The sequence below is a fragment of the Panicum virgatum genome, chromosome 1K, assembly GCF_016808335.1.
Source record: "Panicum virgatum strain AP13 chromosome 1K, P.virgatum_v5, whole genome shotgun sequence".
Classification (NCBI taxonomy): domain Eukaryota; kingdom Viridiplantae; phylum Streptophyta; class Magnoliopsida; order Poales; family Poaceae; genus Panicum; species Panicum virgatum.
In genome coordinates this window covers 28,809,346-28,835,805 of record NC_053136.1, presented here as the reverse complement: position 1 = coordinate 28,835,805, position 26,460 = coordinate 28,809,346, and the positions used below count along the sequence as shown (strand labels likewise).

General features: G+C 53.2%; 1 protein-coding gene across 1 annotated transcript; it reads left to right on the top strand.

Annotated features, from left to right (window-relative positions):
- LOC120701484 (riboflavin biosynthesis protein PYRR, chloroplastic-like) lies at positions 1-25,838 on the top strand. The gene is made up of 9 exons (XM_039985510.1): positions 1-496; positions 21,832-21,966; positions 22,462-22,561; positions 22,675-22,800; positions 22,884-23,197; positions 23,573-23,692; positions 23,919-24,164; positions 24,313-24,438; positions 25,166-25,838. The coding sequence occupies exons 1-9, from the start codon at positions 53-55 to the stop codon at positions 25,424-25,426; spliced, it is 1,872 nt and encodes a 623-aa protein (XP_039841444.1). The 5' UTR covers positions 1-52; the 3' UTR covers positions 25,427-25,838.
- The last annotated feature ends 622 nt before the right edge of the window (positions 25,839-26,460 follow it).

Below are 26,460 nucleotides of genomic sequence, written 5' to 3'. Positions count from 1 at the left end.
AACATCGAACGTCGACGCCGCACAAACCCAGGCCCCACCACACCCGCGAAACATGCCGCCGCCGCCGCTCGGCGTCGCCGCTCCCGCTCCGGCTCCGGCTGCCACCGCCCCTTCCTTCATCCACCTCGCCCTCAGCACGCGCTGCCACGTGGCCGCCCCACGTGCGGCCGCCGCCGCCTCCGTGCCCGCTTCCCACTCCTCCCACGCGCGTGACGCCCTCCTCCTCCACCGCGCCGCCGACGTGGCCGACCGCTCCGCGGGGCTCACATCCCCGCACCCCAACTTCGGTTGCGTCATCGCGCGGCCCCGGAGCGAGACAAACAGCGCCGATTCCTTGGTGGTCGGCGAGGGGTTCCTCTACGCGCAGGGGACGCCGTGCGCCGAGCTCCTCGCCGCACAGGAGGCCGGCGAGCACGCGCGCGGCGCCACGGCGTACCTCAACCTCGAGCCCGGGGACTGCTACGGGGATAGCACCGCCGTCAGAACGCTCGTCCAGGTGCTCGACGGAATCGCCTTTGCTATCCCTCGTTCCCATCTGTTTCTCCAAATTTGCCATCTGTTGCACTTAAAATTTCTGCAATTTTCACATTTCATTGAATCAGTTTGGGCTAACATTAAAATCTTTCTAGTATAATACCTAGATCATGGCCCACAAATATCAATACATAGTGTGAATTTTGCGGCTTTATACATAAAGTTAATCATGAGGGAATGTATGGACAATCATCTTATGGTCTTGTCTCAGCCGGTGAGCACCAATGTACCTTGCAGAGCAGTCTGTTTAAGGCTTTTAGCAAAGATGATTACGACGTGGACAAGCTGGAGTCGCTTTTTCATACATAATTTTGTTTTCGGTGATTACTGCTTTTGCATTTGTCCAAATGAGCCTTTTTGGTGCTGTGCTTGACTGATTTTGCGTTTGTCCACATGATCTCTTTGTTGGTGTATATGTGTGAGTGGCCCATATGGCCCAGGTGTTAAGGCCCATATAGAGGTCCATGTACAGCTACTATATACCCACCCTTGTATGGTTTGGAGGAATACACACAATTATTCCTTTCTACATGGTATCAGCTAGCTCTAGCTCTAGCTCTCTCTCCCTCCCCCTCTACCCGCCGCCGCCCCCGCTATGGCTGGCCGGCCGCCGGCGCCGCCTCCCCGCTCCTCTTTCCCTCCCCTTCCCACCGCCGCCTCCTCTTCTTCCTCCCCTCCTCTGGCCGCATGGCCCTGGCCGCCCGCCGCCGCCCTGGTCACACCCCTGCCTGACCCTGCTGCCGCCGCCGCCGCGGGAGCGGGGGGCGCGGGGGCCTCCGGGGCTGCTGCTGCCGCCAGGGCCGCGGGCCCCCTGCAGCCGCTGCTGCAGCCGCCTCCCGGGCCGCCGGTGGATGACGCCGCAGCCGCCGCTGCTGCGGCTGGCGCGGAGGCCGCCGCCGCAGCCAGGGCCGCTGCCGCCGCCGCTGCCGCCATTGCCCAAGGCGCGGGCGCTGGCGCGGCCGTGGCTGCTGCCTCCTCTTCTCCTTGGCCTGCGCTCGGGATGCCTCACGCGGATGCGCCCTATGCCGCCGCTGCCTTCCGCGGGCAGCAGATCGCCGCCGGTGCTGCTACGGCCGCCGCCGCTCTCGCCGCGGCCCTTCTCGCCGCCAAGTCCGAGGCTGCGGCGGCCCAGGAGCGGGTCCGTCTGGTTGCCCTCGCTTGGGAGCGCGAGCGCTCCGCGGCCGACAATCTCGCTCGCCGGGTCGCCGAGGCGGAGCACTACCTCCTTGTCTCCTCCGGCAAGCAGCCCGTCGTCCCCTTCCTCGAGCACGGTGCCTCTTCTTCCCACCAGGCCCCGCCCTCTGGTTCTGGACCCCGGCTCGACCCGACCGACCCCATGGTCGCCCTACGATGCGCGGATACTTGCGAACGCCCACATATCAGATACCGATACTCCTCCGATACTTACGGGATACCGATACTCCTCTGATACTTGTCGGACAAGTATCGGATATTTTAATAATATTTAAATAAATAAAATAATATCGATACTTTGTCGACACCTTTCCGATTCTTTCCCGACACCTCAAAACCCTAACCCCTCATTCACCGTGTAAATACACCATCTATACACGTGAGACCCTCTCTCCACGCATCCCTTCGTCGTTTTCCACGTAGCCGCCAATTGCACCATCGCCATCTCACATCACCATCGCCCGACGCCCAGTCCACCTCTCCTCGATCATCCTCCCCCTACTCCAATCTGATCAATGGCGAGTGAAATTGGTGCGTCAGATCCATCTGCATCCAGCACTGCTGCTGGTACTGCAGGTGCTGTTCCTTCGTCAGGCAACAATTCAGCTAGGGAGTATGCTAGGGAGTGGTGCTGATTTTCTTCAGCAAGCTCAACTCTCGCTGGATGAACCAGCCATAGAGAGTATGCTAGATGATATAGGGGCTCTCGATCCATCTGATACTGCAGGAGCTCTACCACATAACAATTAGATTTATCATTTGCATACTATTTTTATATTATCATACCATGAAATATGGTCGTTTTGAACTAGTCTGGAACATTTATATATATATTATATATATATATTCGCGTATCCCCGTATCAGTGTTTTTGGAATAATGACATATCGGAGTATCGACGTATCGCGTATCCGTATCCAAGTATCCGGGTAACATAGGTCGCCCAGCTCCACCTCCAGGCCGCCGGCGTCCAGAACATCAGGGCCCTGGTCACCGTCCTCCTCGACCTCACGTCCTCCTCCTACGGACGTTGGCGGGACCAGGTCCTCCTCGCCCTCCGCCGCTACGCCCTCGACGACCACTTCCTCCTCGACACGCCGATCGAGATGTGGGACGTCGTGTGGCTGCGCCTCGACAGCGTCGCCATGTCCTGGATCTTTGGGACCATCTCCCTTGAACTTCAGGACATCGTCAGGACTCACGGCGGCACCGCGCGACAGGCCTGGCTGGCGCTCGAGGGGCAGTTCCTCGGCAACGCCGAGTTCCGCGCTCTCCAGCTCGACGCCTCCTTCCGCACTTTCGAGCAGAGGGACCTCTCCGTTGGTGAGTTCTGCAGGAGGATGAAGGGCATGGCTGATGCTCTTCACGACCTCGGGTGTCCGGTGCCCGATCGGGTCTTGGTGCTCAATGTCCTGCGGGGTCTGAGCAGCACCTATGACTACCTGCGGACATGGATCACCCACTAGAGGCCCTTCCCCTCCTTCCTGCAGGTCCGGGACGACTTCGTTCTCGAGGAGATCACCAGAGGTCTCACGATCGGATCGTCCTCGTCCACCTCCACCGCGCTCGTGGCTGCTCCACTGGCTTCCTCCGCCTCTCCTGCCACCTCCCTCCTTGGTGCTCCTCCCATCGGGCAGACCGGAGGTGGGGGGGGGGGGGGCGGGGGGGGACGGGGTGGTGGTGGTGCTTCTGGAGGTTCTGGTACCGGTGGTGGTGGTGGTGGGGGCCGTCGGGGCGCGCCGACTCTGGTTCCGGCTCTCGCTCCTGCCCCTGCCCTTGGAGGTACGCTTTGGCCATCCTTCAGCAACCCATGGTCAGGGCGCATCTCGATGTGGCCGTTTCAGGGTCGGGGGGGGGGGGGGCTCGTCCTCAGCTCCAGCCGGCGGCCATGTTCACCGGTGCTGCTCCCCTGTTCGCGCCGTCCTGGACTCCACCTGCTCAGCCCAGCCAGTCACCGACCTGGCCTGGGGAGTGGGACCAGGCCGCGCTGGCGCAGTCCTTCAGCACCATGGGGCTGACACCGCTGGTGAAAGAATCGATGCCCAAGAAGGGGGGTTGAATTGTGACTTTTTCAAATTTCTACCTAGACTAGTATTGCCCAATCTACAAATTTGAAACCTAGTCACTAGAGCACGCTATCAAAAAGGTCCTTAGGTAGGTAAACACTCTATCATGATCATTTTATCTAGATGGAGGCACACTAGCAAGATCAAAACATAAGCAAGAGATCACACTACCAAGCAAGTTGTCCTAGTCAATCTACAAGCAATCAAAAGCAAGAACAACAGCAAATAGATTTAATTGCTTGAAATAAAAGTAAGAGACACGAGACAACCGGATTTTTTCCGTGGTATCGAGGAGTTGACGCTCTCCCCTAATCCACGTTGGAGCACCCACACAAGGGTATAGCTCTCTTGCTTCACCAAGGAGCAAGTGATCACTAAGAATGCTCCTTCTCCATCTCCGGAACGGCGAGCTTCACACCGTGTACAAGCTTCTTGTCTTGGGGCTCCCACAAACTCCAAGAGCTCACCAAGAACCTCCCGATCACCGAGACCGGCTAGGTGCCGTCAAACACCAAGAGTAACAAGCTCCTAAGCCTTCACTTTACCTACACTCAGTTGGCCCTAACTCAAACACACTTGCTACACTTGCAAAGATTGAATTCTTCAATGTTAAAGCACAATCAATGTACTAGATCTTCACTCTTTTGCTTAAAACAATTTCTCTTCTTCTCAAGGGTGGCCTCAGGTGTTCAATGTGTCAAAGGTAGTTCAAATGAGCCAGGGGGTGCCCTTATATAGAGTGGAGAGGGTCACATAGCCATTGAAAGTCCACTGCAGAAAAATCGTGACCATCGGAAGAACCGACGGGTGAGAAATTGAATTCATCGGTTCAACCGGTCTCTTTGTGTCCAAATAATAGCCGTTGGGGGTTCTGACACAGTATTCAGGCTTGCGTCATTGCACCGGTGCATGATCCGTAAGGGCATCGGTTCAACCGGTGCTGAAGAGTTTCCCTGATCAACTCAAACAAGCTTTCTGGAACATAGTACATCCAATGCACCGATGGTTGATTCTTAAGCGTCGGTTCAACCGGTGCTGAAGAGTTGAGGTCCACCAAAACATGCTCTCTGGAACAAAGTACATCTAATGCACCGGTGCTTTGCTTGGGACCATCGGTTCAACCGGTGCTATAGAGATTGTTGACTTGATTTCCCCTTGTATCCAGAGAAGATAGACCGACAGGGGCGTCGGAACTTCCGCCAAGCGTCGGATGCACCGATGCTAAGGCATCGGTTAAACCGGTGCTGCAGTTTTTCTTGATTTTTAGCTGAATTGACTTGGAGTTGAATGTAACTTCGATTGTTTCTTCTTCCAAGTGTTGTTGACTTCTATTGACCATATTGGGCTGTTTTTGAGCAAGTGTGCAAGATATCTAAGGCCAACTCAATTTTAATCAAGCTACTAACTCACGAACCCCTCTTAATAGTACGGTCAAGAACTAGAAATTATAGAACCTAGTTAAATCAAGTGTCCTTCATCTCCTTGTGACACTTGAGACTAAAAAGATCCTTAATTTTTCAAATTTAGTCCTTGGCACGCATGATTGTTTTGAATTGAGTGGTCTCCTTTCATATTTCATATGAGACTAATCCAATCATTGATTTTTCCTTCAAAACACACGTTAGTCGCATACGGTTGTCATTAAACACCGAAACTTACCATTAGCATCTATCGGCCTAGATGCGATTCAATCTCCCCCTTTTTGGTGATTGATGACAACACAAAGTAGAGATACACAAGATATGAAATTGAAAGCGATAAACAAGCATGCAATACTAGAAATAAAGCACATGTAGGGACATGTTAACACAGAGCATACACAATATCCAAATAACATGTCCATACACAAAATCCATGAAGATCCAATCACGCCACAAACCACCAAGCTCCCCCTATCTATCTCCCCCTTTGGCAACAAAGCACCAAAAAGGAAGGCAATCTAGTCCTGAGTTGGAGAAGGCGGGGTCTTCATGCTCGGTCCGGTGGAGAACTGAGTGGCGGAGTCGTCGGCGTCGTCGTCCGTCCAGTCTTCGTCGCCCGAAGAGGACTTCTGCTCGACCGGAGTCGTCGGAGCAGCAGAAGTAGCTGGAGTAGAGGTAGCAACTGGCTCAGTGACGACCGTGGAGTCCGTCGGAGGAGCAGACGTGACGGGATGTTAGAAGCTCAATTCTAACTCTCATTGAGCTGAGAGGATGACAATGAACTTGGGGCAATTTTCTGGTTTTCTCATATTCACAAACTCAAAGCCATGCCAACCCAAGGGGCTGGGGATACATACTTATAGGCAGCCAAGGCAGGCAGCCAAAGCTTGCTGCAGCAAAAGATGCTAAGATGCTAGTCAAAAGAACTAAAGCTAGATGCTGTCCTAGCAAACTGACTGTCCTAGCAAGATGCTGTCCTAGCAAACTGAAATATGCTAAAGGAATATATGCCCTGGTCCTTGCAAGGACTCTATGCCGTATCCATCCAGCACAAAGACTTATCCATCATTCTCCCCCTAAGTCTTGTGCGTCGTCTTGTGGGAGGATTGGACCATCCCGGTCCTGGAGCAGAGCTCAAGGAACTTGATCCTCCCAAGGGGCTTGGTGAGCAGGTCTGCAAGCTGGTCCTTGGTGTTGATGTAGCTTGCCTTGATGCTCCCGTCCTCCAAGCAGCCTCGGATGAAGTGGTACCTCACCCGGATGTGCTTGCTCCGTTCATGGAAAACGGGGTTCTTCGCCAAGGCCAGGGCGGACTTGCTGTCCACCCTGAGCTCCACCGCTCCAATGTCTCTGCCGAGTAGATCACCCAGCAGTCGAGCGAGCCAGAGCGCCTGAGTCGACGCAGTGGAGGCCGCTATGTACTCGGCCTCGCAGCTGGACAAGGCCACCACCTGCTGCTTGACCGACTGCCAGCTAACGAGGCACTCGCCAAGGAAGAAGAGGATCCCGCTCGTACTCTTGCTGGTGTCGATGTCGCCGGCGTGGTCGCTGTCGCTGTACCCGACGAAGTGTGCCGCCCCAGGGCACCTCGGGTAGTGGAGACCGTGGTCGAGAGTCCCCGCAACATAGCGGATGATCCTCTTCACGGCCTGCTGGTGCTCCGTCGTCGGTCGCTGCATGAACCGACTGACGTAGCCGACGGAGAACGCCTAGTCCGGCCGTGTGTGGGCGAGGTAGCGGAGGCTCCCCACAAGACGCCGGTACTGAGTAGCGTCCACCTCCTCCGCCGTGCTGTCACGGCTCAGCTTCAGCCTCTCCTCCATCGGAGTGAGGGCTGGGTTGCAGTCGGTGAGCCCAGCGAGCTCGACGACGCGCTTGGCGTAGGCGGTCTGTCGAAGTGTGATCCCGGAGTCGTCCTGGTGCACCTCGATCCCCAGGTAGAAGGAGAGAGGCCCCAAGTCGCTCATCTGGAAGGTGGCCTTCATCTCCTCCTTGAACACTGCCACCTCCGCATCCTTGGTGCCGGTGATCACCAAGTCGTCGACGTAGACACCCACCAGCAGGGCATTGCCTCCTTTGCCCCGCCGGTAGATGGCCGCCTCGTGCGGGCTTTGCTCGAAGCCCATCCCCTTGAGCGTGGAGTCCAGCTTGGCGTTCCACGCCCTCGGGGCCTGCCGCAAGCCATAGAGGGCCTTGCGCAGACGTAGCACCTTACCCTCCTTGCCGGGGATCGCAAACCCCGGCGGCTGGTGCACGTAGACTTCCTCCTTCAAGTCGCCGTTGAGAAACGCCGACTTGACGTCCATGTGATGGACACGCCAGCCCTCCTGGGCAGCTAGCGCAAGGAGGAGTCGCACGTACTCCATCCGTGCCTCGGGGGCGAAGGCATCGTCGAAGTCGACTCCCTCCTGCTGCACGAAACCTCGTGCCACCAGGCGAGCCTTGTGCTTGACGACGGTGCCGGCCTCATTCCTCTTCAGCTTGAACACCCACTTAAGGGTGATCGCGCGGTGACCGCGAGGGAGATCAGCAAGCTCCCAAGTGCGGTTCTTCTCAACCGCGTCCATCTCCGACTGCATCGCGGCACGCCAGGCCGCGTGTCCCTCGGCCTCTGCGAAAGACCGAGGTTCGCCATCGTCGCACGCGAGGTGCAACTGCGCCTCCAGGTCGTGAGGCACCAGTCCCGGCACCGGCTGGTCACCGAGAAGGTCCTCCATCGTACGGTACCGCAACGGCTCGCCGTCATGGTACGCGTCGACGCGCTCCTCGTCGTGAGAGAGCGGAGTAGCGAACTCCACCGGACTGTGCTCAGCACGAGCAGGTGTCGAAGTAGACGGGCCCGGAGGAGTAGCTATCGGTACTGGAGTGCGCGGCGTCGCCGGCTGTGGTGGTGCAGCCGAGGAACTCGGCGCAGCCGGAGTCGTAGCGGAAGGGCGTGGTGCCGCCGGTGTGGCGGGCGCCGGAGTCGGTGGAGGCTCGGGGACCGGGGTAGGCACGCTCGGCGAAGAAGAGCTGCCTACTCCCCCAGCTCCCTCGAAGTGGACGTACTCGACGGTGAAGTCGTCGCATGTCGGAACCGAGCCGTCGTCCACCGCCTTGTCCCACGCCCATCCTCGCCCTTCGTCGAACACAACGTCGCGCGCCGTGCGCACACGCTGTGTCTCCGGGTCGAGAATGCGGTAGGCCTTCGAACCCGCCGCGTAGCCGATGAACACTCCCGGAGTGCTCCTGTCGTCGAGCTTGCCGATATGGCCAAGCTCCTTGGCGAACGCGAGGCAGCCGAAGACCCGCAGGTGGGAGACCGCCGGCTTGCGCCCATGCCAAGCCTCATACGGCGTCATGCCGTCGAGTGCCTTGGTGGGCGAGCGGTTGAGGATGTAGACGGCCGTCACCACCGCCTCTCCCCAGAAGACAGCCGGCATCCCCCTCTGCTTGAGGAGGGCCCGGGCCATCCCCACAACCGTCTGGTTGCGCCGCTCGACGACGTCGTTCTGCTGCGAGCTGTACGGCGCGGAGTAGTGGCGCTGGATGCCCTCATCCACGCAGTACGCCGCGAACTCGGCCGCCGTGAACTCGCCGCCGTTGTCGGTGCGCAGCACGCGCAACTTGCGGCCGCTCTCCGCCTCCGCAGCAGCCTGAGCACGCCTGATGGCGTCCGCAGCCTCTCCCTTGCTGCCGAGGATCATCACCCACATGAAGCGGGAGAGGTCGTCGACGAGCAGCAGGAAGTAGCGCCGTCCTCCTGGTGTGACCGGTGTCACCGGGCCACACAAGTCCCCGTGTACGAGCTCGAGCCGCTCCTTGGCTCGAAAGCTCGCCTGCTGGGGGAAGGAGTGCCGCCTCTGCTTCGTCAGCACGCAGACGTCGCAGAGCTTCTCCACGTGGTCGAGGCACGGGAGGCCTCGCACCATCTCCTTGGCGCCGAGCCGCTTCAGGGCCTCAAAGTGGAGGTGCCCAAAGCGCTCGTGCCACTGCCATGCCTCGTCGTCCCTGCGAGCGGCAAGACAAAGAGGCTGGGCCACCCCGACATGGAGGATGTAGAGGCGGTTCTTCCCTCGAACCACCCTGGCGAGAAGCTGGCGACGGTGGTCCTAGATGCGGAGGACCCCGCTGTCGATCACCACACGGGAGCCGCTCTCATCGAGCTGCCCAAGGCTGATGATGGAGTTCCGCAGCGCCGGGATGTAGTAGACTCCGGTGAGCATCCGGTGCTCTCCGGACTTGGCGGTGAAGATCACGGAGCCCACGCCCTTGATCTCCACGGCGGAGGAGTCCCCGAACCTGACGGAGCCACCTACGTCGACGTCCAGGTCGGAGAAGAACTCCCGCCGCCCGGTCATGTGGTGCGTGGCGCCGGAGTCGAGGTACCAGCCATCGACCCTGTCGTCGTCGGAGCCGTTGCCGAGGAGAACTCGGGCACGCGGCTCGTCGAGGTGGAGTAGAGCGGTGACAGGCGGTGCCGTCGGGTGCGGCTCCATGTCCCCGTGGAGTAGGAACAGAGCCGGCTCGTCATCCGGCCGGGCCTCCGCGACGTGGGCTTGGCCCCCACGCCTCCGCTGCGGGCAGTCCCTGGCCCAGTGGCCGGGCCTGCCACAGTTGTGGCAGGCGTCGTCTCGTGCCGCCTTGGGCCTGTCAGCGGCGCCGCCCTGAGCATCTCCGCGGGCGCCACCCTCGGCGCGCCCTCGTGCCCCGGCTTGGGCACCTCCGCGCCCCTTTCGCGGCTTGCCGCGCTTGCGGCCACCTGTCGAGGAAGAGGGCTCCCCCTCCTCCTGTCACCGCGCCGAGCCTCCCACTGCTCCTGAGTGAGGTGGAGCTTCCCACCGATGGAGATGCCTCCCGAGAGAGGCTGTGGCTCGTCGCTGTCGACGACCTTGAGGCGACCTATCACCTCCTCGATCGTCATGGTGGAGAGGTCCAGCAGAGACTCGATCGAGCGAGCGGTCTGTCTGTACCTCTCGGGGACGCAGCGGAAGAGCTTCTCGACGGCTCTCTCCTCGTCGTAGGTGTCGTCGCCGAACTGCACCACCTTCTGCAGCAGAGTGTTGAGACGGAGGGCGAAGTCATCAACATCCTCACCTGGCTTGAAGGCCAGGTTCTCCCACTCCTTGCGAAGTGCCTGGAGAGTGGTCTTGCGGGCGCGGTCGCTGCCGATACGTGCCGCAGCGATGGAGTCTCAGGCCTCCTTGGCAGTTCGCTTCTTGGAAAGCGTGAACTGCATCTCGGACGGGGCTGCTGCGATGAGAGCATCTAGCGCCCGTCGATCCTCATCGTAGCCGACGTCGCCGTACCGGACTGCCTCCCACATGTGCCGCACCTGGAGCTTCACCTCCATGACTGCGGCCCACTCGACGTAGTTGGTCTTGGTGAGGGTGGGCCACCCACCGCCGGGACCGACGTCCCTGACCACCGCCTGGAGGCCGTGGTAGCCGGGGGCGCCGCCGCGCACACCCCAACCAGGAGCGCCGCCACCGCCCTGCGCGCCACCGCCAGGGGCGCGGCGGCCGCCGCCAGGGGCGCCGCCTCCGCCCTGCGCGCCGCCGCCAGGGGCGCGGCCTCCTCCGCCGGGTGCGCGACCCATTGGACCGTCGCCGGGCGCACCGCCAGGCGCGCCGCCGTCCAGGCAGCCGCCGGGCGCACGGGCCCCTGGACCGTCGCCGGGCGCGCCGCCGTCCAGGCCACCGCCGGGCGCGCGGGCCCCTGGACCGCCGCCGGGCGCGCCGCCGTCCAGGCCATCGCCGCCGGGGTGGGCTGCTGCCCACCGCGTGGTCCGCTCCCGCGCTCTCTCCCTCTCCAACTCCTCAAGGTCCTCGTCGGCGGTGGCGTCGCCGGCGATGGAGCCGCTGAGGCTGCCGCGCAAGGTCTCAACCTCGACCTCCGCCGCACGCGCCGCATCCTCCGCCTCCTCTGCTTCCACCTCCGCCCTGGCCGCTGCCAGCTCCGCTGCAGCTAGCCTGGCCGCCCTCGCCGCTGCTGCAGCGGCTTGAGCCGTCGCTCGCCTGCGCTCCTCTGCCGCGGCGAGCTCGGCGTCTCGCTGGCGCCGTGCGCTCGAGGCGACCGAGCGCTGAGACGGTGCGTCGGACATGGCGCGCCTCCAAGGGGCTGTTGCGTGGAGAGGGGGAAGGGAACGGGGAAGAAGCGGCTGGTGCAGCAGCTGCTGCTGCTGCAGTTGCTGGAGCAGCTGCTGCTGCTGCTGTTGCTGGGGCAGCTGCTGCTGCTGCTGTTGCTGGGGCAGCTGCTACTGCTGCTGTTGCTAGGGCAGCTGCTACTGCTGCTGGTGCAGTTGCTGCTGCTGCTGGTGCAGCTGCTGCTGCTGCTGGTGCAGCTGCTACTGCTGCTGCGCTAGCTGCTGGTGGTGGTGGTTGGGCTGCTACAGAGGCTTGGGAAGGGGAGGAGCAAGAGATATCCAACCTACAGGAAAGTACGGCTCGGATATCAGATGTTAGAAGCTCAATTCTAACTCTCATTGAGCTGAGAGGATGACAATGAACTTGGGGCAATTTTCTGGTTTTCTCATATTCACAAACTCAAAGCCATGCCAACCCAAGGGGCTGGGGATACATACTTATAGGCAGCCAAGGCAGGCAGCCAAAGCTTGCTGCAGCAAAAGATGCTAAGATGCTAGTCAAAAGAACTAAAGCTAGATGCTGTCCTAGCAAACTGACTGTCCTAGCAAGATGCTATCCTAGCAAACTGAAATATGCTAAAGGAATATATGCCCTGGTCCTTGCAATGACTCTATGCCTTATCCATCCAGCACAAAGACTTATCCATCACGGGAGTCATGTCTGGCTGAGTAGGGCGAACAACGGACGGACGGAGCACCTCAAGCTGTGAGGGTGACTCGAATGTGAGGGACTGAGCTGAGGGGTGCTGTAGCTGATGCAGAACTTGCTGCTGCCTGAGGAACTCTGCACGCTGCTCGGCAGTTCAGACACTAGTATGTGGAGCAGGAGTGGAAGTAGGAGCAAGGCTGGCAAACAACCCGGTCTGAAGAAGAGGTGACATCGGGAAGGACGCCAAGGGTGTCTGCACAAAGCCGCCAACAGGTGGAGCAGGAGCAGTGGGGTCGAACTGGAGCTGCTGGGGTGTAGGGAGCTGAGGCTCAGGCATTCCAGTGTGATGGTAGAGCTGTCCGAAGCATCCCGAAAAGAATGTGAACATCTGCTGCTAAATCTGGGACTGCTGCAGAAGCTGTATCCTCATGGCCTCCTGCTGCTGCCGGATTCCCTCAAACACAAGTGTCTGGGCCTCCTGCTGGCGAGCATGTTCGGCTTGCATGCTCAGCTGAGCTGCAGCAAATCTGTCCTGCTGGTCAGAGAGCCTCTGAAGAATAGCAGCGAGTGAATTAGGCTGAGTGACCTAAGCAGCGGTAACTGGAGGAGCAGGGACTCGGGCTGCACCAGAGGATACTGCCTCATCATCATGAGCACCTCGAGGGACGGTAACAGTGGGTATGTAGTCCTCGTCATCCTCAGAGTCCTCAGAGTCAGTGACCAAGTAGTGCGGGAGCTGGGCCTCTGCAGCGGCGAGTGAAGCGTCCTCAGATGCCGTGGGATCATCTGCAACTCGGCCCTCAGCCAAGGCTCGCTCATCCAAAACCTGTTGTGCTCTGCGCTGGCCTCTCGGGCCGCGGCAGCCTCTCGAGGAGTAGTAGGTGAGTAAACTGCGAAGCGCGTCCTCGACTGTGCCAGCTCATCCATATGAGCATTTTGACTGAGCTGGGCAAGAATCCAGCAGATCTAGTGAGCGAAGGGGTGGCGACGGTGAACTGTCATCCCATCCATGATCACGTCCTCTAGCTCGCAGGTGAAGAAGTCGACAAGGTCAAAGTCTCGACCTGTCATGATGTACAGTAATAGCCACTGCTGCAGAGTTGTGATCCCCTCATTATAGCCTATCCTGAACAGCAAACTCTTCCTCAGAGCAAGATGGAAAGTGTGTGCCCCGGGAGTCAGCCTGTCCGGAGTCCTAGGAGTGCCAGGCAAGAATGGCTGCTGGAAAAGCACACTGACCTCCTCGTCAGACGTAAAGTGAGTCTCATGAGGGCGACGAGGGGGCACCGTGTTGCCATAAGCCTGATAGTGCACGTAGTGGGGCTCCTCGGCAATCCGAACTCCAAGCAGGGTAGCCAATCTGGCGCGAGTCAAACGATAGTGCCTCTCCTGGAACATGAAATCAATGAACTGTCGGTCCTCCTCAACAAATAGGGTAGCGTAGAAGACGCGGACCCACTCTCGGATATATCTGGACCTCTCAATGAGTAGTGCTGGCAGCCCATCGTAGTGCTCGAAGAAAGGGAGTACTAGTACTCCACCGGCTGCCACACGCATAGCCACCCAGTGAAGCATCTTGTGCTCACTGATCTTAATGTCCATCTGGCAATAAGCGTGGTAAAAGGACTCCTGGAGCAGAGTGTGAAAGCGACGATCAACTCCAAAATCCCTCTGCTCAGGAAACCACGTCTCAGGGGTGACGTATCTCAATCTCTTCACTCGAGGCCCTAGTATCCCCCTGAGATCCAACAGCTCGACCTGAGGTGGCTCTGACTCTGCATCACTGTCCTGTCCAGCTGCCTCTCTCTCACTGTCACGGCCTGCTGCCCTGAGAGTACCACCACCTCGAGTCCGTGGACGAGAGCGGGACTCAGGTGTGGTCTGAGCTCTCTGGCTGACGAGTACGTCCTGAGCGACGTAACTGCTACTGTGGCTCCCCCTGAGCCTGAGGATCCCTGATCCGAAGCGAACCCTGCATGTCTGCTGCATCTGCAACTGCCTCTGCTCTCTCTCTCTCGGTCCTCATGAGTGCGCTTCTTCTTCTGCTGCACAACCTGCTTGCCCTTGCCCTTCTTGTCTCCTGCCATCTGTCATAGAGAATCAATAGAAGATAATGGAATTAAGGTGGGAAGTATATAATAGTACTAGAACATTATCTAGAGGAGAGAAATCCTAAGCAAAGCAGGGATTTGATTGAGCCTAAATATGTGCTTCTAGGGGATGACATTGTGTCTCAAATGATTTTGCTTCTAGTATGGGCTCTTAGAGTGAAACAAGTGCAGAGATACTCCTAAATGTGAGAGAAAATGTGCACAAGTGATAGCAAGATGTGACAAGATGAAGCTCTATGTGTGAGATAAGTGTGTGAGATGATTTAGAGTGAGTGCAACACACTGTAGAACTAAAAACAAGCCATACCCTGAGGATCCGGAAGAAGAATGGAGAAGAGTGTCTCAGGAGCAATTTGTCGAGCACCCGATGTGTAGAGCTCGGGGTGGAACAGAGCCCTGGTGGAGCTCGAGCCTGGGGTGCCTGGGCACTGCCTGCGCGCGGGGCAGATGGAGATGGCGGTCGGAGGAGTGCGGCGGTGGCGGCGCGAGGCAGCTGCGGCGCGGCGGCGGCACTAGGGCAGCAGCGCTAGGGTTTTGGCGGCGGCGCGGCCTGGGCGGCGCTAGGGCGTGCGACAGCGGCGTGGGCGCGCGTGGAACGGCGGTAGCGCGAGCGTAGCTGGTGGTGCGGAGCGGATGCGGGCGACGGCGCGGCGGCGATGCAGGCGGAGGCGTGGAGCACGGGCGCGGGGCGCAGCGGGGCAGTGGCGGTTTGATTTGGAGAGAGGAAGACGATCGTGACACTGACGTGTGGGGCCCGCGAGAAAAATAAGAGAAAAGGTGCGTGCGTGCTGGCCCGCAAACCCTAGGCATCAGAAAGACCGATGGTGCAGAGATATGAGCATCGGTGTTAGCAAGTTATGAAGTTAAATCCCCACTATGTGTAATACAAGTGCATACATTTGTGAGTGATTCAAACACTAATATACATATTTAGGGGGGCTAACTCTATAGCTTGTGTTTGTGTGACTAATATGCTTTACAAGTACTATTTGTTGTAGTCACCTAGAGCTATCTCCATGAGTTCAAATTTCTTTTGAACACTGCCCCTACAAGTCACAATTGGCATCACAATTGGTGTCAAGATAGGAGGTGACACAAGCTTTGAAAAAGGATGAGCTTGTTCAAACAAAGGGAGATATGCCAAATTTAGTGGGTATAACACTATCACTAATAAATTTCTTTTGCTACTAATGCTTCTTGTTGCTAGTGGTTATGAAGCTTTTAGGTGTTTGATGCCAAAGGGGAGAAATGTACCATAGAAGTAAGCAAATAGTTTGGAGTAAATGATGCCATTAGCAAGGGGGAGGAATGGAAAATGCAATGCAAAAGGATGTATAGTGATAGGGGGAGGTACTTAGTCAATATGGGGGAGAAGTGCAATTTGATGATCCCATGGACTAAGGTACAAAAAATTTTCATTGCTCATATGGTTCAAACCACACAATTGTCTTACATTGGCCACAAGCCATTGTTTCACAATTGCTATCAAGCCGGAAGCATTTCGTCCTATGGACTAATCAAATGCCGGTGGTTTTTAAAATGAGCATTGAAATGTAATCCGAGCAAGCTAAGTAGTTTCTAATTTTTCAATTTGGTACAATTTCATATTCTTGCAATTCATCTTGTTTGCTTTAGTTGTGTTGTCATCAATCACCAAAAATGGGGAGATTGTAGTGAAAATGACATCTCATGCCATATTTCAATATAATGTTTTGGCGATTGATGACACACACAACACTTGGACTAATATATGTGTTAAGATGATCATTATCAGGCTTATAGGTCCGAGGGATGAAAAGATACAAAATCCCGAAGAAATCAGGTCAAAAGGACCAAGACAGAGGTAATTTGCACTCACCAGTTAAACCGACGTGAGGCAAATTATATACACCGGTGCAATGAGCTCAGAGAAGACTCAGTCAGCAGAGTGCACCGAATGAACCGACGATGAGAAAAATGATGGCGTTGGTGCAATGGACCCAGAAGCTGAGGCTAGGGTTTGGCGTCGGTTGAACCGACGATGCCTTAAGACAAGCGTCGGTGCAGTTGTCCAGAGACTCCGTTTTTTGGGGTTTCTGAGCTTACATACACCGGTTAAACCGACGGTGCTTTTCAAGAGCGTCGGTACAATTGATCAAGTAGCCGTTGAAGCAGTAACGGCTAGTTACTGGGAAAAAGCATTCACCGGTTGATCCGGTGATGACAAAAACTGAGCGTCGGATCAACCGGCGTTAAGGAATTTCGTCAGACTTTTCCCAACGGCTAGTTTGAGGGGTTGGGCTATATATATGCCACCCCACCCCTCATTTGTTAGTGCTGGAGACTAAGGAAGCATAAAAGAGTTGAAGATCCTCTCCAACCACCTTAAAGCTTTATCGTATATCATATAGGGTTAAGCACACTTATGAGAGCGCTTAGTGCTTGATTAGGCTTAGTTCTTGAGAGAACTAGCTTGAGTAAAAGCCTTGCTGCGGCAAGCATCTTGTGTACTCGTCGTGTGACCCTCTGACTTGGTGTCGAGAGGCAACGACACTTTGTGCGGGGAAGGAGACCCCTCTTGGTGAGAAGCTCCGATAGTGAAGACGGTGCCGTTGATGACGCTTCGAGAGAGACGGTGGCGGTGACCTTGTCTTGGTGACTTGGGGTCACTTAGCCTTTGCTTGCCGGAAGCCTTGGTGGCGAACGCAAGACGGTGATCAAGCGAAGAGACTCGGCATCACACTTGTTCTTGTTGGACAAGTGACCGTGGACGTAGCGAGGGACTTGGTGTCATAACCGAACCACGTTAAATCGTGTGTCTTGGTGTTTTCACGGGAGTTTGCATATTCTCTCCCTTACCTCTTTACTTACCATATTACGTTTTCGCATTTACTCTCTTGCGTGCCTTTACTTCCTAGTTAGTTTGATTAGGATTGGCTAAAGGTTACAAGTCTTTTGGGGTAAGTAGAGAGTATCATAGATAAACCTTAATCATAATTAGCATGTGTAGAACGTGTTAGATTTATCTTATGCAAGTAGTTTGAGCCCTAAGATTAGAAAGCGAATTAGCGACCCTATTCACCCCCTCCCCCTCTAGGGTCGGACACCCCGGTGATCCTTACAGCTGGTCAGCACCGAGTGGATCGCCGACTGGGGTGCCTCCTTCCACACCACACCTGATGCCGGTATCTTCTCTTCTATCCGAACCCCACATCCCTCTTGCCCTTCTTCCATCATGGTTGGTGATGGGTCTTGTCTTCCTGTCACTGCCGTGAGTTCTGATTCTTGTTCTTTCCGTCTTCCCAATGTTCTTGTTGCTCCTCAGATAATTCATAATCTTCTTTCCATTCGCCAGTTTACTGCTGATAACTCTTGTTCCATCGAATTTGACTCCTCTGGTCTTACTGTGAAGGATTCGGCTTCCCGGCGTCCGCTCCTCTGATGTGACAGCTCAGGGTCCCTTTACACCCTTCGTCTTCCTGCTTCCGCTGCTCCGCTTTTGACTTCTTCTGCTGCTTTTGCCGCGACGCCGTCTTCCACCACCTGGCACCGTCGGCTTGGTCACCCCGGCCGCGACGTTTTGGCTCAGCTCAGTCGTAGTACCGATGTTGCTTGTACTAGGGCTTCTGCTGAGCATCTCTCGTCATGTTAGACTTTCTTTTTCTTCTTTTTCGCATGCGACGCATGATTTTGATCTTGTTCACTGTGACCTGTGGACTTCTCCTGTACTCAGCATTTCTGACTGTAAATATTACCTGGTGGTAGTTGATGATTTCTCTCACTACTCTTGGACTTTTCCTTTGCGCGCCAAGTCTGAGACCTTTCCCACCCTCCTCCACTTCTTTGTCTGGGTGTCCACTCAGTTCGGCCTCACCATTAAGACCGTCCAGTGTGACAACGGGCGTGAGTTCGACAACTCCACCTCCCGTTCTTTCTTCCTCTCTCGGGGCGTTCAGCTGCGTATGTTTTGTCCGTATACCTCTTCCCAGAACGGCAAGGCTGAGCGGATGATTCGCACGACGAACGACGTCATACGCACCATCCTGATCCAGGCCTCTGTCTCCCCGCTTCTGAGCTGAGAGCCTCCACACCGCCACCTACTTACTTAACCGCCTTCCGTCCACTGCTTCCCCTTCTCCCACTCGACACCACGCTCTTTTCGGTACTCCTCGTCACTACGACCACCTTCGTGTCTTCGGTTGTGCATGTTATCCTAACATCTCCGCCACTGCTCCTCACAAGCTGGCGCCCCGCTCGACACGGTGTGCATGTTATCCTAACATCTCCGCCACTGCTCCTCACAAGCTGGCGCCCCGCTCGACACGGTGTGTTTTTTGGTTACTCCCCTGACCACAAGGGGTACCGCTGCTTTGACCTCACCTCTTGCCGAGTCCTCCTCTCCCGACACGTTGTGTTTGACTAGGGATGGCAACGGGTCGGGTATGGTGCGGGTAGAGTAAATACCCGCCCGCGACGATACCCGAAACTCTAAGGTATACTCGTACCCGCGAAGTCTAGCGGGTAGAATTTTATACCCGTACCCGACCCGGTGGGTACGGGTCGGGTTTCAGGTATTTGTCAGGTCTACTAATGATAGCGTAAATAATAAGTCATTTGGTCCTATAGACTAGCTTATTTTGAATTTATTGCCTATACAAGTGAATGCAAAGCATTAGTTAAATAGAGAACTAATAAATGGTTCATCCTGCACCATTTTTTTCTTATATGCATCATCGTTTTATAGTTGTATGTGAGTAAATGCACAATTGTAGCTAAGTATTTCATCTAAAAAATGCAATAATGATGCACACACTTCACTACAAACTATAAGCAAAATATATCGATTTCACATCTGTTACACAATCTCATTATTAATCTATATAGTTCATACAATTTGAGAATGAATGAGTTCGCTAGGTTACATTATCATATTTCGGGTACCCAATGGGTACCCGGGGATAATAATTCTTACCCGTGCTCTACCCACGGGTAAAATTGTATACCCGTACTCGTACCCGTGGGTAAAATTTTATGCCCATGCCCTCACCCATCGGGTCGGGTACCCGCACCCGCGGGTAAAATTGCCATCCCTATGTTTGACGAGTCGGGTTTCCCCTACTCCACCTCCTCTACACCTTCCCCTGACCCCGAGTACGTAGCTGTACGGCTGTGTAGGTTACGGCGTAGGTGGCATGATGGAAAAATGTCGTGCCGTCATATCCAATTAATGTGGCAGACGAGCTCTGCGTGGGTGCAGCGCAGGCAGCTGCACTGTGTACCTTAGTAATACGCGGTCCACAGTGAGGCCTGAAAAAGGCTGCCCCGCGTGCAGCGGGTGCAGAGCACGCCTCAACCTACCGCATTAAATGCGGTAGGTGGGCGAGTCTTCCAGTGGAAGAAGTCCCTATTTTCGCCTAACCTGGTGGTTCAGCCACTTTTGTCTGTCTGTTCTTTCCCTGCAGGTTCTCCTGGTACACTGGCACCGCTTCCGGTGATCCCTGCTGCGCCACGCGCGGCCCCGGTGCCTGCTGTCGCACCACGCGCGGCCTCAGGACCTCCTGTCATGCCACGCGCGGCCCCGGTGTCTCCTGCTACGCCACGCGTGACTCTGGTGCCTCCTATGGCACCTGCGCGCTACGCCCAGCCGGTGCAGGTGTACCGGCGTCGCTTGGTGCCAGCACCGGCGCCGGACCCGACTCCGGCAGCGGAGTCTCCACCGCCACCTACACCGGAGCCGTCGCCGCAGCCGCCTCCGCCGACTCGCTCGCGAGTCGAGCCGGCTGTGTACCACCTGCCAGTCATCCATCGGGATCCTCGTCATATTCATCCCACGGTGACTCGGCGGATGGCTTCTCAGCCCGCGACTCTCCGCCACCGAGGGAGCGCTGCGGATCTCTCCAGTACCCTCCTCTGTCAGCGACGCCCTGACGGATCCTCACTGGCGCCGCGCGATGGAAGAGCAGTATGCGGCTCTTCTTGCCAACCAGACGTAGGACCTCGTGCCGCGTCCGTCTAGTTGCAATGTGGTCACTGGCAAGTGGATCTGGATGCATAAGCGTCGGGCTGATGGCACACTGGACCGCTACAAGGCTCGCTGGGTTCTCCGGGGCTTCACCCAGCGGCCTGGTGTGGACTACGATGAGACCTTCAGTCCTGTGGTGAAGCCTGCTACGGTGCGCACAGTTCTCTCGCTCGTTCTCTCTCTCGCTCATGGCCAGTGCACCAACTGGATGTGAAGAATGCGTTTCTCCATGGCACTCTGTCAGAGACTGTCTACTGCAGTCAGCCCGCGGGATTTGTGGACTCTAGTCGTCCGGACATGATCTACCGGCTCAACAAGTCCCTCTATGGTCTAAAGCAGGCTCTTCGGGCTTGGTATTCTCGGTTTGCCACGTTCTTGCTGACTTTGGGGTTCACCGAGGCCAAGTCTGACACTTCTCTGTTCATTTATCGCCGTGGGGATTAGACTGCCTACCTGCTGCTCTATGTTGATGACATTGTGCTCAAAGCCTCCAGTCAGCAGTTGCTTCAGCGCATCATCTCCTCTCTGCAGCAGGAGTTTGCTATGAAGAATCTTGGTCAGCTCCACCACTTCCTGAGTGTTACTGTTGAGCCTCACCCGTCTGGTATTCTCCTTCACCAGCGGCAGTATGCTCTTGATATTCTGGAGCGGGCTGGGATGACTGATTGCAAGCCATGCTCCACTCCTGTCGACACTCAGGCGAAGCTGTCTGCTGATCTGGGTGATCCCGTGGCTGATACTACTGCCTACCGGAGTCTTGCCGGTGCCTTGCAGTACCTTACCTTCACCCGGCCGGACCTCGCTTATGCCGTTCAGCAGGTCTGCCTTCATATGCATGATCCCCGGGAGTCACATCTTGCTGCGCTGAAGCGTCTCCTTCGCTAAGTCCGTGGCACTGTTGACTTTGGCTTGGGTCTTCACCGCTCGCCCTCTGCTGAGCTGGTTGTCTACACCGACGCTGACTGGGCTGGCTGTCCGGACACTCGCCGCTCCACTTCCGGCTATACCGTCTTTCTGGGCTGCCACCTTGTCTCCTGGTCGTCCAAGCGACAGCCGGTTGTCTCCCGCTACAGTGCCGAGGCGGAGTACCGGCTGTCGCTAACGGCGTGGCGGAGGCGTCCTGGCTACGACAGCTTTTGGCGGAGCTCCATAGCCCGCTCGCCAAGAGCACGCTCGTCTACTGCGACAACGTCAGCGCCGTGTATCTCTCCATCAACCCCGTTCAGCATCAGCGGACGAAGTATGTGGAGATCGACTTGCATTTCGTTCGCGACAGGGTCGCTATCGGCGATGTTCGGGTCCTCCATGTCCCGACCACCTCCCAGTTTGCCGACATCTTCACCAAGGGTCTCCCCTCCTCGACTTTCTCGGAGTTTCGCTCCAGCCTCAACGTAGCAGGTGGCTAGTTGTGGCTGCGGGGGGTGTTTACCCTGTGTGTGCTTTCTTTGTTGTCCAGTCTTGAACTCCGCTACGCCAGCAGTTCAGATTGCGGGGGGTGTTGGTGTATATGTGTGAGTGGCCCATATGGCCCAGGTGTTAAGGTCCATCTAGAGGCTCATGTACAGCTACTATATACCCACCCTTATAGGGTTTGGAGGAATACACATAATTATTTCTTCCTACACTCTTGTTGTTGTTTTATTGCATGAATACCAGAGTTAGTCTAAGACACTGACATAAACTTGATTTGTCTTCCTCAATGTATACGCAGTATGCTAATTATTTTAGTAGGCAGGAATTACAAGAGTTGTGGTGGGTCTTAGGCATCCCTTGAAGCACTTGAGAGGGAAGGCAATCCAAGCATTACTAAGTGAAGGCATTCAAGTTGATGTTGTTGGGGAGGATCTGCAGAATATATTGTTTGAGGTGACTCTTGGCATATTTTTCTCCCTCATTGTTTGATTTCTTAGAGCTTTAGTATCCATTGTTGACTCCGGCATATGTGCAACCACGATTTAATCATGCATTTTGTTAACAATATCCAATTTTCTAAATGAGTTCTGATCTCATGAATTTGGCACTAGCATTATGTTATGAAACCTCTAAAGGTTTACTATGGGATGAAAATAAATTATGAATACATCTATTGATTTGTCAATGTTTAGTAGTAAAATTCAAGTTCAATAGAGACTCTAGCACTAGATTTATTTTCTCTAGGTGTTGAGTAATTTGAATGTGACATAGGATACCCTATTTTTATATTTACAGTTAAGAGTATGACTTTGGGCAACTATAATAAGGATAAATAAAACTGTCTGTTTTGGTTCGTTTTATATGGTACTCTAATAAGTGGGTCAGATAAATAAAGTATTACAATTGTGTATTTAACCAGTTTGTTAACTTTTATGTTGTGAACTATAGGAAGCTCTGAAGTCATGCCTCATTGTAAATGCTCCAATACTTTACAGAGCTGCTTTTCATGTCCCTTTCTCTGTTCTGAAGTATGCTATTACTGCAGACGGTGAGACATATGTTGTTATTCAACTTGTTAAGATTTGTTGACATAATTATAAATATATATGACTGATTGATACCATTCAACTTATATCTCTTTTCACTTTTATTAATGGTCAGGAAAAATAGCGGCAAGTAGTGGACATGCTTCTTGGATCAGTGGCAAAGCATCCAGAGGGCGTGTATTTGAATTGCGTGGCAGAAGTGACGCTGTTATTGTTGGTGGAAATACAGTGCGCTTTGATGGTAGCAACCACATAATTCAAAATTCTATTAACTGCAGTTTATAGTGTTCGCTCATATAGAGAAGTCTTTTGGTTGTCTTGTAGATCCTCGATTAACTGCAAGGCATGTTGAGGGGCACGTTCCAGTTCGTATAGTGATGTCACAGTCTCTTAACCTTCCTGAGGAAGCAAATCTATGGAATGTTAATGATGCCTATACAATTGTTGCGACTCAGAGAGGTGCTCGGAGAGATTTTCAAAAGAAGCTTGCTAGGAAGGGTGTTGAAGTAGTAGAATTTGACATGCTGAATCCTAGAGATGTTATGTCATATTGTTACGATCGTGGTTATCTTTCTGTATTATGGGAATGTGGTGGGACCTTAGCAGCTTCTGCTATATCTGCGAGTGTTATTCATAAGGTAAACCTTTCTTGCTAAATTTTTTATAATGCTTGTGTCCATTTGCTGCGTTAAGTTAGTTGTTTCCTGGTTTTAATGGTAACTTATAATTTATATTTAGCAAATCAATGGAATGAAATATGAAACCAGATAAATAGTATATGATTGGATGGATAAAATAGATTTCTTCTTTTGTTATTTACATATCTTATTTTCAAATCACATGTGAGTATCTGAAGGCTCACCATTTTTTTGCATGCTGAATATCATCAGATCCACTATTATTGTTTATTGGTTTTCTTATATTTATTTGAATTTCACTTCATTTCATCATGCGATTGTTATGTAGTAGATATAGATCATAACTTACAATCGTGAATTTGCATCCTTTGGCAGGTCTGTGTATTTATGGCTCCAAAAATAATTGGGGGATTAAATGCACCAACGCCAGTTGGTGAATTAGGGATGAGTCAAATGACCCAGGCGATTAATTTAATTGATCACTCATACGAGCAGGTTAGCTCTTGTTCTAGTCTAGATACATTTCACTCTAGGGATATCAGTGAAACTAATAGACCTATATCACAATTTTATTAATATGCATTTTATTTTGCAACTCTCTCCCAGTATTTCTCCTCTATCAGTGCCCATTTTTCCCCCCTCTAACACACAGCTCTTCTTGTAAATAAGACTTGGGATTTTTCTTGTGACATAGTAAATAGATTTTCTTGTAAAAATGCAGATCGACAGGGACATGCTCATGAGTGGATATATCCAACCCATTCCCGATCTTTCACCTGTTATACCATCTATGGACGAAATACCCTCGGTTGATCCAGAAATTTCTCCATATGAAACAAATATTATTTCCTTCTATAAGACTTGGGATACCTTTGGGGCTTTCTCTAACTTTTCTTCTCATCCAATTCACATGCCTGATGAAAATGGAGATTCTTTCATGTGGCCAACAGTGGAACACTATTACCAGGTTTGTCTTCTTTTCTTTGTTACTATGTGTGTGTGCCTATCTGCTTTGCTATGGGAAGGAATTCTTGGACAAAATGCAGCACCATTTTCTTTATAATGGTGCTCTGTCATCGTTTGGACTGTCTATAAACCCATAATTTATTTTTCAGGCTCATAAATTTGTTGGTGTCGACAATCCTCAAGCAAGAACCATTGTCCATGAAATAAAGCTGGCAAAGAGTCCTGAAGAGGCTGCTAGAATAGGAAGGACCCGACAAAAGCAGTTCCCTGAACTGGTATGTCTGAATATTATGCTTTCATTGTACCTGACTGTAGTGGGAAGAGATGAAGGGACCTCTTGATTAGTGTACCCTAACAAAACATGTTATTATCCTTCTGATGAAAGATATTCTAGAAAGAGGTGCTTATGTATCTAGTATCAGCTTCAGCACCTCCACTTACCATTTGGTACTTGTAAAAGCATTATTTGCAAATCTAATAACATAACCACACTTGAAAACAATGATGCTTCTGTCTGACAAGTCCATTATAATGCCATCAAAATTTACTTATTGAACCTTACTTTATAGGTTATAAATGTTTTACCAATTACATTATGCACTAGCTAATTTAAGAGCAAAATTATGGCATCGCGCTGGGACTTTCATTATACATACTTTCCACCTGTTGAAGTTCACTACACTATGGATTGCTTGTTGCAAAATATCTCCACGCTGTATTTACAGGGATTAGCTGTAGGGGCATAGGTCCTATTACCCTATATGCCAGCAATTACCTCGTCTTTTAAAAGACATGGCTTGTCAGTTATTATTAGTACACTTTACATTTTAACAATGACTAGTACTACCTCCGTTCCAAATTTTAGTTTGTTTTAGCTTTGTTAGATACATAGCTTTTGCTATGCATGTAAACATAGCAAAACTATGTATAACTTATTTATTTTCACACACTTGCTTGTTTATGTAAACTGTACTATTATTTTAAATTACCTTTGCTTTTCAGGTACGGATAGACTGGGAGACTACAAAAATTGATGTGATGTACAGAGCTATCAAACACAAATTTTCAACCTACCCTGGTCTGACTAATATGTTGTTGTCGACGGCTGGCTCAGTTCTTGTTGAGGCATCGCCCCATGATTTATTTTGGGGCGGTGGGCGTGAGGGCGAAGGTTTGAATTACTTAGGTAGATTGCTGATGCAGCTGAGATCAGAGATTATGGGGACGTTTCCAGCAAGTGTGGAGGTGGGAGAGGCAGCTTGATTTGCAGGCGAGGCACTCTTGTTTAGCATGAGAGCTGATTGAGAGGCAGGCATACAGGTCTGGCTGGCTCTCGATTGGTACAGTGCATCCGGTAGTGAAAGCGAGCGCAATTGATATTTTGTTCAATTATCTATGCTTTGTTTCGCTTTTCTTTACTATCGAAAGCTAAGGTGCTTTCTTGCCCTGAAGAAACATACATTGGGCCCTGTTATTTGGTTAGAAGACAAAGCACAAAGATCCAGAGTGTCGTGAGCAGGGTGATCGACGCGACAGTGCAATTAACACATTTGTCTTTAAACATGGTAAGCCTAATACACGCATGCACACTTACAGAACACAACTCTACCCACGGGTGATTGAGTTGGCAGACCTTGAGATTAACGAAGTTATCACAGGTGTTGCATTGTTGACAGGCGTTATAGCTTTTGTTAGTTGTTTTAACTTCTCTACATTTATAGTTTTTGTTATCGTACGTTATATCTAGGGGCACAGTACTATTAAAAGAATTGCGTCTGTTAAAACCTAAAATAAATAAAATTTTGAAAAAAAGACTAAAAGAGAAGGTTGAGTTCTATTACAAAGAAGGTTGAGTTCCGAGTTGTACTCAGTTCGCTAAAAATTAATCAAGCGATCATTGTGGTTGAGAGCCAACAAGGGTTAACAGACAGATCAAGTTTGGTGTGTTTATATCCTGTAATTTTTGGTTCTGGACCTCAGGGTCCACTTGGCAGTGTATGTGAACAGTGAATGAAAAGGTGGGGGCTGTACTATTTCACTGAAGTGTCGAATAAAATAGTTTTATTTTGGACATATGACGATGGATTAGAAACCAGATTTGCAAAATACTAATGAACACGAGTTCCTCCAAGTGGCATGGCGTATCCAAGTCGCTCTCTCATCCTCGTCGCTTTCCTTCTCTTCCTCTCCGTCATCGCTTTCCTGCTCCTCTTCTAGTCTTCTTCCTCACTTTGCTCCTCCTCCATGCGGCCCTGCTTGAACATCGCGCGCCAGGTGAGTTAGGGTGCAAAAGGGTG

Excerpts from the sequence above, each read along its gene's own strand:
- LOC120701484 (XM_039985510.1), top strand. The coding sequence starts at position 53 with ATGCCGCCGCCGCCGCTCGGCGTCGCCGCTCCCGCTCCGGCTCCGGCT. Across the intron at positions 22,562-22,674 it reads GTATGCTATTACTGCAGACG|GAAAAATAGCGGCAAGTAGT; the intron begins GTGAGACATATG and ends ATTAATGGTCAG. Across the intron at positions 22,801-22,883 it reads AAATACAGTGCGCTTTGATG|ATCCTCGATTAACTGCAAGG; the intron begins GTAGCAACCACA and ends GTTGTCTTGTAG.